Raw genomic sequence first — 17,158 nt, 5'->3', positions numbered from 1 at the left:
GGACTCGTACATTAATGATTAAGAACTGGGATACCATTTCATAATGGTGCAAACAGAATCTTTAATGGATTTTATTGGGGGTTTATGTTGTGCACCAAAACAAAATGATACTCAGGAAAAATGATTCACATCAGCAGATGCCTCATGTCTATAGCAAAGTCAAATTGTAAATTCCGAGATGGCAATGAGTGACCCCATCATTTTTTCATGTTTAATGTAACATACTTTGAATTATCTTGTGATCCAATGTATTTTTTCCAAAACATTTGGTTGAGTTTGTGACATTAGAATGGCATGGTTTATCTTTTGTTGTTTTGGTTTATTTATTTATTTTTAACAGAGATGTTTAATAACCCTGGGTGTTCCTTTTTATCTTTTCAACAGGAAGAGTGATAGCAAGTCAAACAGAACATGTAAACAAGCTCCAACTCTGTCCAGCCTGATCTGTGCATTCACTTATTCCTCAGAGCTGATACTAGCTCTGAGGAATAACTCGCATCCTAAAACCTAATTCACACCCCAGCTCTTTAAAACCTGACCTTTAACCCTGAAACAGGGATCCACTGTACTGGGACTGGGCTTTGGTCCCCATAAGATCCACTGGTCAAGAGAAGGTTAGTAAATATGTCAGTAATGTTCCTAAATGATAGGAATGATAAGTCAATGCAAGCACTTTGCATTGACATCTATTCATTTCTCATTCAATTCTACAGCCTGACCTTAAATGATTACCGGTACCTGGCTAACCCCAAAACTAACCTGAACTCAATTCACACCAATGTCCCAACACACACACATACACGCACACACATCCACACACACAATTATATATTTGAAAAATGCAGCATCAAAAGAAATCAAACTGCATTAAAAAACTGGAGCCAATGTAGGACATCTATGAGTAAAATATCTTGTCAACATGGTAAAAATTGTTGAGATCCATAATTTAAAGATCAAGCAAACACTTTAAGACAAGTTATTTTCTGGACGAACTGATGAAACCAACAGACGTAGCTGTGGTTAGCTAACTGTAGAACAGACCGGTGAGCATCAAGTTAGTGGATGAGGGTTTACTGCCACACTGTCACCAACATAAAGGTGAGCTGACTGAACTGCTGCAGGTTAAAGACGGACTGAAAGTCACTCCTAAGTGAACTGAACATTCTGTATGGCGATCATAGTACTGAGAAGTACTCAGCAGAATTTAATAGGTCTGAGCTAGCAAAGGCCTCAAAGATGGAAGAAAAACAACCTCTCTTCTTCTTAGAACTCGTCTTGCCCAACAGAAATGAGAGATTTAATGTGAGGAACCCAATCCAGACGCTTTTTTGTGGGCTGAGGGGATCAGGAAACCACAGGTGGAGTGCTCAAGGCGGTGGTTCTTCTTTATAAAATTATGCTGGTTTGATTTGAATTACAGTGAAAAACATTTTTAATACTTGTTCATGTCTGCATTGTGGAACATTCACCATGATGAGAAGGAACTTTGTTTATGCTGCTGTTTTCACCTTTACGACTTCCTGAGCAGCAGAGGGAAAACCCTGGTAACCCAGTACTGGCTCACAGTACAGCTCAGGAGGATCAGGGTAACATGAGCCGCATGAACTTGAACGCCTCACTTTGTTGTAAAACACGGATCTTATCATCTCAACTTCACGGTCAGGAATAGTCTGATCCCGTCCAGACAGATTCTCCATAGAAGCGGTCATTTCAGTTACCTGGAGTAAATCTTTTGGTAATTTGTTGCACAGTGTTATGTTTTTGTGATGTTGAGGCCAAACAGGAAACATTCTGTCTGAAACTTTATGATATAATTTTCAGATGAAAGACAATGAAGATAATTGGAAGCTATCAAGTCAGATTTTAGTAAATGAGTCATTGAAACAAAATTATAATGTTGAACATTGATTTTTTTGTTCAGATGGTACCATCAGAATCTGATATGTAAAATCTAATTATGAAACAGACTGGAAGTTTTAGCCTGGAATTTACTGCAGTAAAAACTTTCCAATGGGGGTTTCAAAAATATTTAGTATCTGCCTCTGATTTAGGGAAAAAAAGGGAAAAAAACTAATTTACTTCTCGGTATTTGAAAAGTGACCCAACTCGTTGGCCTTTTCTAACCTGATCTCTTTAACTAGTTGTACTGGAAGGGAACCTTTGACATTTAGGATTGCATAACTAAAAATAGATGTTCAGTGAAGTGTTCTCAAGCAGCCCATATAAGATGAGTAGACAGCAGGTCTTCAAATATTCTGTCAGATCTGAGCAAACCAGAAACATTAAAAGGTTGTTTTTGAATGAAATAAATAAATGTGAGGAGGAGGGAGTTAGGACTACCTACCTACCAAACATTTTTATCCCCCTTTAATCTTTTCTTTTTTTTTTTTTTTTTGTCAAAGTGTAATCCCAAACATTAATGTATTTCATTGGGATTCAGTGTAATACATCAAAACAGTTGTGTTTTAGTGTGAAGTAGAGGGAGAATGTACTTGACACTTTTTAAAAGCAAATTAAACTTTTAAAGTGTGCTGTTAATACTTTGTAGAAGAGTATTTTATATTTTAAAACTGAATGTTTTACTAATGTATCATTACTAAACAACCTGAGTTCAGTCAGGAGTTTAATGCTAACATCAGCTCTTGTGAATTCAGTTGGAGTTGAATCTGGACTTTGAGTAGGCTCTTCTAAACTAACAAAAGTAACTTACAAGCAGCTGTTCAGCAAGATACAATTATTAAGTGAATAATTGATGATGAAAAAGTTCTTGTTCCACTGGCTGATTATTTTAATTATGATACTTTCAATCATTTTATTTAAAACATTTTTTAAATCAACATTAAAGAATTATTGATTTAATCTCCTACATTGTGTTAAAAAGCTGCTTGTAAGAAATTTGTACTGGAAAGTAAAGCAAAAATACTTCACATAACAACTCCACTTAATAATGATCAGACTCTCAAGCTAACTTCACTGGACTTTATTTGGCAGCAGAGAGAGACAGAATACAAATGCATTCACTTTTCAGATTTTAATTATTAAAAAACATAAAAACAAATATCACTCTCCATCCTCGTCACATCTGTGTGGTGATCAAAATTCACAATACACATTAAAGTTTGTTCAATCAATCAATCAATCAAACTTTATTTGTATAGCACATTTCAGCATCAAGGCATTTCAAAGTGCTTTACATCAAATCAAACACAAAAACACAATGCAACATAGAATCAACAATAAAAACACAACATCAAGTCAGATTCCGTCAATAAATTTGCAATTGATTACGTTTCAAATACAACTCTAAACAAGTGTGTTTTTAGTTGAGATTTAAAGGAAGTCAGTGTTTCAGCTGTTTTACAGTTTTCTGGAAGTTTGTTCCAGATTTGTGGTGCATAGATGCACCACAAATCTGGTGGTGCATCTATGCACCACGCTTCTCCTCGTTTGGTTCTGGTTCTGGGGATGCAGAGCAGAACCAGAACCAGAAGACCTGAGCGGTCTGGAAGGTTGATACAACAGCAACAGCAGCAAATTGTTGTCCTACTGTGATAAAATCCGAGAAGACAGAGTATTTCAGGAACGTCTTCATTTTAGAAACAATGCGGCTGGTTTAGGAAGGTGACAAGTCCCAGAAATGAATTAATTGAAGATGGATGGAAAATCAGAATAACCCAAATAAACCAAAAAAAATTATTTTTCAGATCAAAAACGGTCACAAAAAATGAGACAATAGTTTCTGAATTTCTCCTGGAAACTTCAGCAGGATTAACGTTTCCTGTGCTATGACCCTCCGTTAAATACCAGCTGAGCACCAACCAGTCAGCTTTTCTGTCCCTTACGTTGCTTTGAAGATGTTATGTAACATGGACTGACACACACACACACACACACCCGCAGGCACACGCACGCACGCACACTCATCACTTTATGAAAACATTTTGTCTGTCAGTGACACCTGGGGGCACACAGACAACCTAAAATAGATGTTGACACATATCAACTCCCCCCATCTCTTACATGAAGGCATGTTCATGTTGGGCACAGCGCGTCCTGTGGACACGTGAGGCAGACTCAATTTAACAGAGCCGGCTCCACGCAGGGGGCTTCACTCCGGCGCACTGACCTCCCTCTCCTTTCCACAGGAAGCGACTCCTGCAACGCTGCCGCCATGCCCAAAGTCCAGGTGCCAGGTGAGTGTTGGCATAGCAACCACAGGCTGTCATGATTGGAGGACTGAGGCTGTTCATGGCATTCTCTCAGGTGTTCCAGAAAAGATGTGGTCATCATGCTGAACTTTTTATTCTTAGTTTGTATTTTAAAAAATGACCCACAGCAAGGAGACACATTAGAAAAATTGAGAAGAGACATCAGCATGAAATGCACAGAGTTGAGGGGTAACTAGTTACATGTATTTTAATTAAGAAGTATCTTTGGTCTTACTTGAGTTACTTCATTAAATGAAGAACAAACTTGTTTTGACCAAAAATTCACCAGACACCTACCAGTTTTGTTAAAGTTTCATAAGTTTTACATCAAAAGAAATTTAATTGAAGAATTTTTTTCTTTTCCCCGTTTTTGCCAGTTGTCACTATGTTCTTTTATATTAATATTTTAATTTATTTTATATTAATTATTTCAATTTTGATCATTAAAATACCATCATGCACACATAATTTTATATTCTGGTCAGTCTAATGGTGTAATTTCAAAGTACTGTTTTGGTCAATCAGGACCAGAGTAGATTTTTGACCAATTCATAGTAAATTCGCAACCTCACTGACAACTTTATCTGCCAGTTCGCTTTGGTTCTGATGCACTTCATTTCAAAGTAAAGATTGATCGTAACTTGTAGCGCGTTCTTATCATTTACTGCTGCAGCAGTCAGGGGGATATGATAAAGCAGAATATAGTAACTGTTTCAATATCACCTCCAAAGGCGCAGCAGGATGATAATAATCCCTTAATAATCCCTTATTAATGTGGGATGAGTGAGGATCGAGCAGTTTTATACTTCTTATCTTGGCTCATCCAACCTCTTCTCATTTCATTGGTTGTATCAGATCTGCAGCATGAAGAAGTCCGTTGGTTTATTTTGACCCAGAGCTCTGATGGGAGCTAATTATAGACATGCCTTTACCAGGCATGAGACATTTGTCATGTAGTGTAATGTAGTAGTAGTTGGTGGAGAATCAGATTTAGTCTGACAGTTCTTCTACGCTGTGGATCAAAACTCAAATCAAATCAAAGGTGAATGACCAAATAATACAAATCAGCCAGAAGGAAATGGCTTTTCGTCTGAACCAGGTATTTGATGCACAGCAATTCAGGATAATGTTATCCTGACATCATGCTAACTTTATGCTAATGTTGTGCTAAGGTCAAGCCACTGTCATGCTACAGTCATTCTAACATCATGCTACAAACTTCCTCATTTTATATGCCCATTTTATCTTATATTTATGTTGGGTTTTTTAATATTATACTATTCTTGACTTAGAGAAACAGAAGAATTCCAATGTGCTTTCACATCTGTTCAAATAGTAATACATTTTATTCTATTTTATTCTACTCTTCATTTGATCATCTCTCATTCAAAATCTGAAACACTTAAAGCAGCTTACATCAGCTGGATTAGTTTCCACTAAACAAAGAGCTTTTCAAGCACAGCTGGATATTTTTTTAAACCTTCAAAATAAACAACAAAAGTCAAAACAAATGTATTCTTCATTATTTTATTTAGTCTTAGACCAAAATATAAAAACCACTATATGCAAATGGTTGAAAATGTGATTGAAATATTCCATAACTACAGATGGTTCATTATCATTTAGGTTTTTACTTCTTCATAGAGCACAGAGCTCTCCTCTTTCATTTTCTGTTTTGTAAAAAATTCTCTTTGAAAAGGTTTATTTTATAAAAATGTAATGAAAGCTTTGAATAGAAGAGGTAATATTTATGATAACTGGACTGAAAGTGGAAACAGCACAAAGTTTTCAGAATGAAAAGCTTTTGAACATTCGCACAATAAAGTTAAACTCAATCACAAGTTATTGACCTTAACAGTCAGAACAAGATTTACACAAATGGTTCTTAAAGCATCTGTAAGTGCCCAGTTCTTGTTTATTTATCGTTTGCATGAGTTGTGAAAATGAAGTTACCATCTCTTTATGAATCGACTGATTTAACTCATGAAGAAGCCGTTTTCATGATCATCCTCACTCTTACACCCTCATCTAACCTCGAGGTTCCCATCATTACTTAGTGTCATAAAACATCTATGATTTTTTATTTTTAATATGTGGTTGTTTACATGATTAGAACATTTCTAACTGATGCACTTATAACCCTCTCTTTTTGTGATTTTTGTCCTGTTTGATGCAACTTTCCTGAACGGTACAATCAGTTCAACAGAGTAAGTATGGAAGCTGAGAAGCCAAGCATCATTTTCAGCTCCATGTTGGATTAGTTGTGTTGCTTTAGACTTTGTTGGCTGGAAAGTAGGAGCATGTAACAATCAGGCACTCGCCCTTCTTTCTAATATCATCTATCAATCACAATCTCTTCCAGAACTGTCCCTTGTTTTCTTATCTAGTCCTTACAAGGAGTCAGGCCTTCTTGGTTTCCCAAACTTTCAAAAACTCTGGAGAACGATTAGTTTGACTGCTATGGTTACAAGAAAGTCTGACACCTTAAAAGCAAAGATACTTGCAAAAGAGTCTGGGACTTGAGTGTTGAAGATATTAAATCCATAGATATGTTGTTAGAGTTGCAGATTTGTAGTGTTTGAGTCAGTCTTTGGTCATATCTATTCAACGCATGTTTGGAGCCTGTATGCATCAGTTTAAATAAGCTATACATGTGACTGTCACATACATGGCTGTCATGTTTCTGCAAACTATATTAGAAGTTGGCCTTGAATGTGGTTTGAGCAGAGCTGTCCAGTCCTGCACGGGGCCACAGACAATACATTTGAGTTAGTAAAAATGTTTGTCACGCCTGGCAGAGACCGATGACAACATGAGGGCCTTCGCCGAGAAGGTTTTTGCATCGGAGACTAAAGACGAGCAGGTGCGAGATGAAATCTCCCTGTTTGATGTGGCTGAAGACTGTCCCATCCTTCACCAGGAGATGGCGCACCACCTACATGCCGATGATAACGCAGAGAAACGGTGAGATGGAGCACGCCGCAAAATAAAATAAAAAGAATCCAGATTTTTAAATTCAGGGTTAGCTCATATAGTTTAAAGTGTAAGAGTGAGCTCACTGAAGTGTTTGTAATGTTTGTCTCCGGCTAACAGCCAAAGGCTTCAGCGCAGCCGTACAATGGCCGCCCCCCAGGCAGCTGCTGCCCCCGTGGTGGTGGACACCCCAACCTATCTGGAGGTCCCTGACTTCCAGAGAGTGGCCATCATGGGTGACTACGCTGCTGGGGTACAGTCTACTTCCTGGAACGATCTGGAAGACTGGAAGCTTAACTATATTATATTTTAATGAACATGAGGAAGGAGAGAAGTATTGATTATTTATCTTCAAAGTAGGTTAAATGAGGTTGGAATGCCACTGTTACCATCATCCTAATCTTTAGCTCCCTCCACAGGGTCAGCTTCCAAAACATAAATATTACTACTAATATTAGTCAGAAGACAAATGTTAAATACAAATCTGGTAAGAGTAAAAATAATAAAACTTTGTCCTCGAAGGCACCAAGGCACCATGATTTAGTACAGATTTGAACTTTACCAAATCTGTACTAAATCATTGTGGGTTTAACAGGAAGTCGCCCCCCATCTAATTCTGCCCAGGGCCTCTTAAAGCCTTGGAACCCCCAGACCCTCAGGTTTTGATACAGTATACTCTCTAAATTCTTCAAGTATGAACTTTTGTCAAGATATCATTGTAATGTATTGAAGAGTAAATTAATTAATTAATTAATTAATTAATTAATTAATTAAATTTTTTGAGTACTTTCTCCACCACTTAAATGCTGTACATATCAAACATGTACAGCATGTATAGTGATATAGCACTATAGCACTATATTCAAAAGAAATTTGACTTCATTATTTAAAGCAGTGGTCCCCAACCACCGAGCCGGTCCGCGGACCAATTGGTACCGAGCCGCGCAAGAAATAATTAAATATGTTCGTTCTATGTATTGAGTCTGGAGGAGCTTTTATTTTGAAAATCCTAAACCGGATGATGTCGGCCACGTCTTGCGTGCCAACATGCAACAGAATGAGTAAGAATCAACGGTCTTGATCCTTATAACAGTCCCCCTCCAAAACTCCCCTCCCGTCGTAAGAAAAAACAGCCTCGATGCTGATCCTTATAACGCGCAATTTACAAAGGTTGACTGGTCCACTGCACTAAAAAGGTTGGGGACCACTGATTTAAAGCATTGAAATTGGGGCGCTGTCTCTTTTAAAACTCCTGCACTTTCCGAAGCTCCGCCTTGAAGAAGTCATCATGACATGGCTCCTCTATTAACTCTTTAATAACGTTTTTACAAGTGTTCCTCTAAGGAATAGCTCCTACAATTAACTCAGCAGTTACACCAGTCAGTTGCTGCTGGCTAGTCTGAAGGAGCTGAATAGGGGAGGGGTGCTCTGTGAGGCACTGGAAACTGCAACTCTGAAGAGGAGCTTTGTCCTCAAAGGCAGGGATAGGTCCACCCAGGCATTTTGCACAGCTGTAACCCTGGAGATTACAGGATTTCTCAAATATTCATGAAAGAATCAAGGCAACTCTATCTGCATGTTCTTGATGAGGAAATAATATTATAACATGACGTACAGCTCAACAAAGTAAATTTTATTGATCCTTACATACATAAAGCAAATGTATTCAAGATAATGCCAGCCAACAAAACTGGAAGTATTTACTCTCCTTTGAAAAACTGGGCCTACTGGATATGTCAGACCTTCTATATTTTTATTCATAAAATTGTTCAGATGGCCTTTCAGATGAGGTCAACTCTAAAAAATGTTTTCAATAAACATTTACAGTATATTTTGTCTGTTTTTTCTCATCTGAGCAGGTGACCATGGATGACTTTGAGTTGTCTTGTAAGGGTCTGTACCGTGCCTTAACCATCAGGGAGAAATACATGAGGCTAGCCTATCAGCACTTTCCCAGAACAGCCTCCCAGTTCCTGCGTCAGATAGAGGGAAACACGTTCAAAGTTGAAGATGAGGTCCAGCCAGGTGAGAAGACAGAAAGACTAGCATCATGATTTTACCAAAAACAGACAAGCATTATCCACAGAGCAAGATTTATTCTTTGCCTTAATGGCTATTCTTTCTACCAAATCGCTGAATGCTCAGTGTTCAATGCTCCTCCAAAAGATGGGGAGGACCCTTTGGGCACCTCAGACCTGCTAGAGAATCTTGGCTATGTGGCTCGTATGAAGGACGGCCTTATGTATGTGTACAACGACGCTGCAGCTGCTGACAAGCATCAGCCCAAGGACCTGCCTCATCCAGACTACAACACCTTCATTGATGACATGAACTTCCTCATCGCGCTGATTGCTCAGGGCCCAACGTGAGTGTGTTCTGAAACGTCTACTTAACTTTCACTCTCTAAACGTTATGAAAACTTTAATTTCTCTTGAACTAGAAGTGACTGAAAGTGCAAGCCACTAAATGCTGTCCAATAAAACAATGTTGTGTAAGAAGCAGGATAAATGTCAACCCATGCTAAACACCAAGGTTTTTTAGCATGGGTTGACATGCTCAAAACCCTACCTCAGTGATGTTCTACCTGATGTATTTTTATTCAGATTTGTTCCTAAGTAAATCTTTTGATCAGAAGGGCTGTTATTGTCGGATTTACGTCTACTCACCATTTAAACAAACTCTTTGCTGTATTATTGCCCATAATAGAGTTTAATTTCTTAGAGTTTTCTACAAACTTGTATTTATTTTTTAGGAAGACTTACACTCACAGGCGTCTGAAGTTCCTCATGTCCAAGTTCAATGTGCATGAGATGTTGAACGAAATGGAGGAGTTGAAGGAGTTGAAGATGAACCCCCACAGGGATTTCTACAATTGCAGGAAGGTACTACAGTACAACAAATTCTGCAAACGCAGACTACTATGAACAATTATAGACTAACACAAAACATAACGTGTAATAATTAATTAAACATAAAATTACCTGTAGGTTATTAAAAAACAGTTAAAAGGGATAATGCTGAAACATGAGGAAAGCTGTTACTCAAACTATTCCTCTGCTGTGGCTCCCTCTAGTGACCACATTCAGGCATCACACCAAGCGAAACGAACTGTTATAATCTGTTATTGCCGTGGTGTTTCAGGTGGACACCCACATCCATGCTGCTGCCTGCATGAACCAGAAGCATTTGCTGCGCTTCATCAAAAGGTCTTACCGTGTGGATGCTGACCGGGTGGTGCACAATCTTAAAGGGAGGGAGGTCACCATGAGGGAGTTGTTTGAATCCCTCAACCTGCATCCATACGACCTCACCGTGGACTCTTTGGACGTGCACGCTGTAAGCGCCTATTAGGAATAGACTGCATCAATTGGATGTCAATATACCGTTAAAAAAATTGAAAAGGTCAAATGAACATGAATTTGACCTTTTCAAGTTAAGGTCATGACCATGTTAAGGTCATATAACCTTAATATGAAATATATTCTGAAATAATATATTTCGTATAATATATGAAATATATTATATTTCATATCCCATATGAAATATATATTAGGCCTATATATTATATATTTCATATGACATATATATTATATATTGTATATTTCATATAATGTATAAAATATTAAATATATATATTATGTTTCATATAATATATGAAATATACTTTCATATACTAAGTATATTTTTCACACTTAATATATGAAACATATTCAACACTGTTAGAAAAAATTTATGAAATGTGTTTCTGAACTGTTTTTCTGAAGGGGAGACAAACATTCCAACGTTTCGATAAGTTCAATGCTAAGTACAATCCTGTAGGAGCCAGTGAGCTGCGGGACCTCTACCTGAAGACCGAAAATCACATCAGTGGGGAATATTTTGCCACTATTATTAAGGTCTGCCCAAACAAACTTCATTCTGCAATGCAATGAATATGTAAATGTACTGTTGTAAAATGCTATTATATTAATTTGTACAGGACAAAAATACTCTCACAGAAAATGTCCTATAGTTGTAAATGCAAACATATATGGAAGTTTTCATTTTAGCATTGTAGCTTATCATGTTATGATATTGGTAGCATAAATATCGATGTATCAATGTAGCTTGAGCCAATGCTAAAGAACAACTAGAATGTGCAAATATGTAAACTAATGTTACTATAGCCTAAAGTTGCCAGTTATTGTGCTATAATCATAATTTACAGTGTAAATATTTTTTCCTGAAGCACCAAAGTTAGCCAACATCTAAATAGGACATGTTTTTAATCAAAGGCACTTTATTTATCCAAAGCTACTTTTTTACAGTTTCTGTTTGCTAACATGCAATTCGCATAATTTCGACTAATTAGCATAAGAGTGAATGCTAGCATTTTACCAAAATTAAGCCTAGTCTAGTGGGTTAAATTAGTCATTTTTGATAGCTGTCAATGTTTCGTTAGTATGTTTTTAGGTATTTGTACAATTTTAGCTTATGACAGTTTACATAGTGCTGCTAAGAGAGTATTTAGAGTCAGGTTATCTTACCAAACATACTAAAGTTAGCACTTGTTAGCATTTTAAGCTAATAATGGCATATAAGTTCCAATAATGTTTATCGATAGCATCTTTTGATTGCATTGGTTACCAGTCTGAATCATGTAGTGAAACCATTTCGAAATTATTTAATGTTTTTCTCTTTTTTAGGATGTGGTCCTTTTGGTTTAATTAGCTGTTGGTGTCAAAATGATGCCTAAAAGGATTATCTGCAGATAGGTTGTTTTATCAAGCTGCTGTAATTCTGTTTAAGTCCAAACTATTTCTGTCAATATTAACGAATGCGATTAATCTGAAAATTAATGAAGAGTTAATGAAGTGTTTTTGACAATGAAATCCGTAGCACTTTGTCATTAGTTAAATAGATTTAAAAAAAAACTGAAAAGTGGCATTATTGTTACACACACATGTAAAAATATCTATGTGATATTTCAAGAACTAAACTGAATGATACTCAGCTTTATCTGTCTTGTTCTGACTACAGGAAGTAGCCAGTGACCTTGAGGATGCCAAGTACCAGTATGCTGAGCCCCGTCTGTCTATCTATGGTTGTAATCCCAATGAGTGGGGTAAGCTCTCCAGTTGGTTTGTAAAGCACAGAGTCTTCTCCCCCAACCTCAAATGGATGATTCAAGTCCCCAGAATCTAGTAAGTTTTCAGAATTTTATAGAATGACTGCCTCTGTAGCATTTTTAACGTAGATTGTTGCTGTTTTGTATATGTTTAAATTTATCTAAAACCCTAAACCTATTTTGTATGTAATAAACATTTGTAATGCTGATAGTGGTCCAGAAGGGTAAATGATGTTCTTTTTCTGTCATTTCAACCTCAGTGACATCTTCAGAGGCAGGAACTTTGTACCTCACTTTGGCAAAATGTTGGAGAACATTTTCCTTCCCGTGTTTCAGGCCACCATTGATCCACAGTCCAACCCAGAGCTCAGCATCTTCCTTAAGCATGTGAGTCAAGATGAAATAATCATTTCTCAGGAAATGATTATTTTGAAAACACTAAATAATTAGGTAAAGGTTGCCCTATAATGAAACATTATTATTGTATTGAAGGTAAGCTGTTTTCCTCTTGTTGTGCAGGTGACAGGATTTGACAGTGTGGATGATGAGTCCAAACACAGTGGCCACATGTTCTCCACAAAAAGTCCAAAACCAGAAGAGTGGGACATTGTCAAGAACCCCTCCTACACTTATTATATCTACTACATGTATGCCAACATTGCTGTTCTTAACCAGCTGCGTAGGTCAGTATCTTTGCTTCCAAGCACAATTCATCTGACTCTAGAAGTAAAGCTCATGTTGGCTGTATTTTTGGGGATGTTTTTGTGTTTACTTGCCTCCTTCTTGCTCTTTAGACAGAGAGGATTGAACACGTTCACGTTCAGGCCTCACTGTGGTGAGGCTGGAGCCGTCACCCACTTACTGGCAGCCTTTATGACTGCTGACAACATCTCCCATGGTCTTAACCTCAAAAAGGTCAGTCAAGAAACATTTTTACAATAAGTGCCATCTCTTCTGCCAATCTTCTGTCAGGAAGGTGTGAAAGGAAGAGACTATTTAATGATAGTATTTATGAACACAATTTAATTCAACCAAAGGAACGATTGGGTAGGTTAAGCTGAACACTTTACTTTCAAAGTCCTGAAACAGTGCATTGCTTTCCAAATAACAATAATTTTAAGTAATAAATATTTTTTCACTTCCAGTGAAAAACAGGTTTGTAACCTGTTAGAACCATTGAAACATATCTCTGCTTTCATCTATTGATGAAGATGTTCCTTTAGTGTTAATTATCAACTTGTCTTGGCAATACCTGTCAGCACCAAAAGACATTTTTATGCTCACTGTTTTTTGACTTACAACTAGAACGATCTCAACTTTGATATGGGATTACAAAGCTTATGTAGCATTATTCTCACACAGTTCAACTTGCAGTATTGCAAACAAAGGCGCTTCAAAAAAAAAAAATTATCTCCTGTTGCACGTGTTAAGAGATCTTTTATTAAATATATAATTGTTAATAGTGATACAAAATGAAATACACTGCATTTATTGGGTTGGGCCAATCCCGAAGCAAATTTCTGTCATTTTTAACCTAAATACTACAATATGCTAAATGCTAATTATTCTGCTTGTAAAGTGTTAGTACTGTTGGTACTATTGCTGGTTTTTAACAATTCTTTGCTAATGACGGTGACAGAAAACTATTTTTGAAAATTAGGTGTAAGGTAAACAGTTTCTCGGATTGCCAGGCCTTGACAAACGATATCTATCCTTGGAAACTCATGATTTGCACCTGTCAATGTTTTTCCAAACAGAGTCCAGTTCTCCAGTACTTGTACTTCTTGACCCAGATCCCAATCGCCATGTCCCCTCTTAGCAACAACAGCCTGTTCCTGGAGTATGCCAAGAACCCGCTACTGGAGTTTCACCAGAAAGGCTTGATGGTGTCTCTGTCCACTGACGACCCCATGCAGTTCCACTACACCAAGGTCTGCGGCGCTTGGGGCCACAATGATGCACATCACATTCACACATTCAGTGCTGTTCACAAAGGCTGTTATATATCCTATAGTTGTTTAAAAAACGTTTTTAAGATCAGAAGTTGGTCTTTGTGTTAATGTTCCACTGGCATCTTTATGAATTGCCTTGTCCAACTAAAGCATGAGTGAAAAACACTGTACATTGGACATACATAAAAGGTGCAAAACCCTTTTTTAACTTAGTTTTTCTGTTCACAGGAACCCCTAATGGAAGAGTATGCCATTGCAGCTCAGGTGTTCAAGCTAAGCACTTGTGACATGTGTGAGATTGCCAGGAATAGTGTGCTGCAGAGTGGCTTGTCTCATGAGGTAACTAACATCATGACACTGCTTTAAATGAAAAAAACACCTTTGTATTCACCTCGCACCAACCAGGCTTGTTTTGAGTAGATCTGCTTCTCATACCTGCGTTTTGGTTTCAGGAAAAGATTCACTTCTTGGGTTCAGATTACCAGAAAGAAGGCCCAGAGGGTAACGACATCCGTAAAACCAACGTGGCTCAGATCCGCATGGCCTACCGTTTTGAGACGCTGTGGTATGAGCTCAACCTCATCAAGGAGGGCCTGAAGGTGGAGTGAACACGGTGGAAACACACAAGCCTTTTGTCAAAGCTCACTTGAAACGGGTGTAGACAGGATTATGCTAAAGTTTTTTTACAGGAGGACTTTGACAAAAGAAACCATTTACAACATTTAAAGAAACAGACACTTCTGATGAACTACTATTGGATCTTTCTGAGACAGAATGGTTTGGATAAATGGATTTCACTGTTTCCAGAGGAAGAAACATTATGCACATCAATGGAAATAAAACATTACAAATAATAACTAACTCTCTTTCTTTTCTTTTTTTTGTTACTTGCATAAACTTGCAAGTAAGTTTATGCAAGTAACTTACTTGCAAATAAGTTACTTGTCATAAAATATATGACTCGTTTTTATCATCTCTTTAATGATCGGTTTGGATTAGCGGAAGTTACTTAGCTTGAAGCAGCTGTTACAACAACAATAAAATATATGTGGGATCTGAACGATTTTAATGAGCATGTAAAACCATGAGTATATGGTTTTATACTCATGACAATACATGAAGAATACCAAATTAAAATGAGAAATAAACCGATAAATGTTTTGTTCCATGAAAAATAAATAGTTGAATAAATAAATTCATAATTTCTTGCTACAAAGAACTCTGAAATAGCATTGTAAACAAGCAATTACATGTTGTTTAATGATTTATTGAATTGTGCTGCCTGTGAAAACTCATATGTATTTTTATGTCGTTCAAAGTTTAGGTCTATCTCGATTTTGTTGTGTGAGCACAAAGAGGAACTTAGTTGATGTAAATGGTCATGCACATTTTATGAAGTTGTTTATCGTCTTGATTTATTATGCATAATATTGATTCTTGACAGGAATTTCATAATGAAATGCTTATATAGGTAAAAAATACTAATATAAATTTAGATTATGAGTTAAGTGGATTGACTTTTCAAATAACAAAATGTAACTATCTACATTTTGAGAGACTGTTCTTAACTACAGTGTCAAATCTTCGGCTTATTAATATATTTTAGCATGCGGTTTGGTGCACATGTGAGTCTGGTGTCTGAATTTCCCGGGACACGTGAAAAAACTTGTACTTATTCATGTTGACAGCTGCTGGAGTGGATACGGTGACGTCTTCCCACTTGAAAAACAAAAAAAAAAAAGTTTCTCACAGTCCAAAACTTTGTCAAGTTACTCAGAAACACGTAGAGTGACAACCAGAAGTTTTTGAACTAGCATAATAAAAGTTTCACCTCCCCATGAACATCGCTCCTTTGGTCGCTCTGTGTGGCTTCCAGGTTTTACTTTGAAAAGCATATCCGGAAGTAGTGCCTGTCCGCCTGACTTAATAGTCATTGTCCAGAGGTTGGGCGAGAAGTGATTTGGTTTATCTGCTTTTCTTTCTGTGTGTCCCGCTTCTTTGAAGCTGTTATTGTTTACAGGTGGTTGAATATAGGACTCGTTTTTATCATCTCTTTAATGTTCGGTCCGGATTAGCGGAAGTTTCCAGTAACTGAATCCCAACGTGGCCACCTCCTCAGCCTGAACGATGAGACCGAGGGGATTTTATCTTTATCATCTTTTTAGGAAGCTACACGAGTAGAGGATATGAATTTTACTGACCGCTATGAGCTGTAAAGGTAAGTAGTCTCATTCTTAGAGGAAGTAATATTACTTATGTGTTATTTTGGCTTTCATTTTACTTTTATGACTCTTTGTTTAAGTTAACGACAGGTAAACAGCGATTTGCATTCAGTTGCTAAAATGAACGTTATGCTGACTGTTATAAAATATGTCTCACTCACATTTATGTTACGCTCTATATGGTGAAAATTATACAATGGATTTTAAACTGTGTTATTCACTACTCCTGTCAACTTCTTTCCGACATATTTCTGCATCGTTTAGTTATCTTGTTTTACCATGTCAGGGAAATTAAGCTGCATCTTTATAGTACAGACATTTTTGCGCTTCTCTTTCTGCCCGTGGCGTGTTTTTTTAAAACCATAATAATATTTATTTGCTTGATAATATAGGAAGTGTGTATTATTCAGCCATTATTCAAAAGTTGATTTATTTAAATCATATTCGAGAGAAGGAAAAACTGCTAAGTCAATGAATGCCCCCCTACTATTTTTGTAGGACTATTTTCTAAACTTTTTATTCTAAACGATATAACTGTCATGTTACAAAGGTTTCTAGTGGAGTCCTCCAAATGAACGGAAAGCTTTCTGCTATTTGATCGGTAGTTTAGAGAGTCTTGCTTGGTTCACTCTTTTATCCTGGCTCGTAGCAAACCAGCAGTTTTCCTGTATTACAGCATTAACTGTCACCATTGAT

At 37.1% G+C, this 17,158-nt stretch overlaps 2 protein-coding genes across 4 annotated transcripts in view; both read left to right on the top strand.

Moving 5' to 3' along the window:
- The first annotated feature begins 4,041 nt into the window (after positions 1–4,041).
- The window catches only part of ampd1, a 19,032-nt gene continuing 5,915 nt past the window's right edge, over positions 4,042–17,158 (top strand). Inside the window, exons 1-16 of one of the 3 annotated variants that reach the window (XM_044117642.1) lie at positions 4,042–4,193; positions 6,407–6,415; positions 7,007–7,172; positions 7,302–7,434; positions 9,041–9,206; positions 9,348–9,546; positions 9,934–10,063; positions 10,323–10,517; positions 10,946–11,077; positions 12,201–12,364; positions 12,549–12,675; positions 12,808–12,971; positions 13,083–13,203; positions 14,046–14,219; positions 14,469–14,579; positions 14,693–16,458. In XM_044117642.1, the coding sequence (XP_043973577.1) occupies positions 4,172–4,193; positions 6,407–6,415; positions 7,007–7,172; positions 7,302–7,434; positions 9,041–9,206; positions 9,348–9,546; positions 9,934–10,063; positions 10,323–10,517; positions 10,946–11,077; positions 12,201–12,364; positions 12,549–12,675; positions 12,808–12,971; positions 13,083–13,203; positions 14,046–14,219; positions 14,469–14,579; positions 14,693–14,848 (2,169 nt within the window). In that variant the 5' untranslated portion in view covers positions 4,042–4,171 and the 3' untranslated portion in view covers positions 14,849–16,458. Of the gene's footprint in view, positions 4,194–6,406; positions 6,416–7,006; positions 7,173–7,301; positions 7,435–9,040; positions 9,207–9,326; positions 9,547–9,933; positions 10,064–10,322; positions 10,518–10,945; positions 11,078–12,200; positions 12,365–12,548; positions 12,676–12,807; positions 12,972–13,082; positions 13,204–14,045; positions 14,220–14,468; positions 14,580–14,692; positions 16,459–17,158 lie in introns of all 3 variants that reach the window. The other 2 variants (XM_044117625.1, XM_044117634.1) reach the window with 2 other exon arrangements.
- Positions 16,392–17,158, top strand: part of dennd2c (DENN/MADD domain containing 2C) — a 25,845-nt gene continuing 25,078 nt past the window's right edge. Inside the window, exon 1 of the mRNA XM_044117588.1 lies at positions 16,392–16,458. The gene's annotated coding sequence lies outside the window, so the exon portion shown is untranslated. The remainder of the gene's footprint in view (positions 16,459–17,158) is intronic.

The sequence above is a fragment of the Gambusia affinis genome, linkage group LG01, assembly GCF_019740435.1.
Source record: "Gambusia affinis linkage group LG01, SWU_Gaff_1.0, whole genome shotgun sequence".
NCBI lineage: Eukaryota > Metazoa > Chordata > Actinopteri > Cyprinodontiformes > Poeciliidae > Gambusia > Gambusia affinis.
The sequence above is the reverse complement of the archived record's forward strand: the minus strand, read 5'-3'. Positions and strand labels throughout refer to the sequence as shown.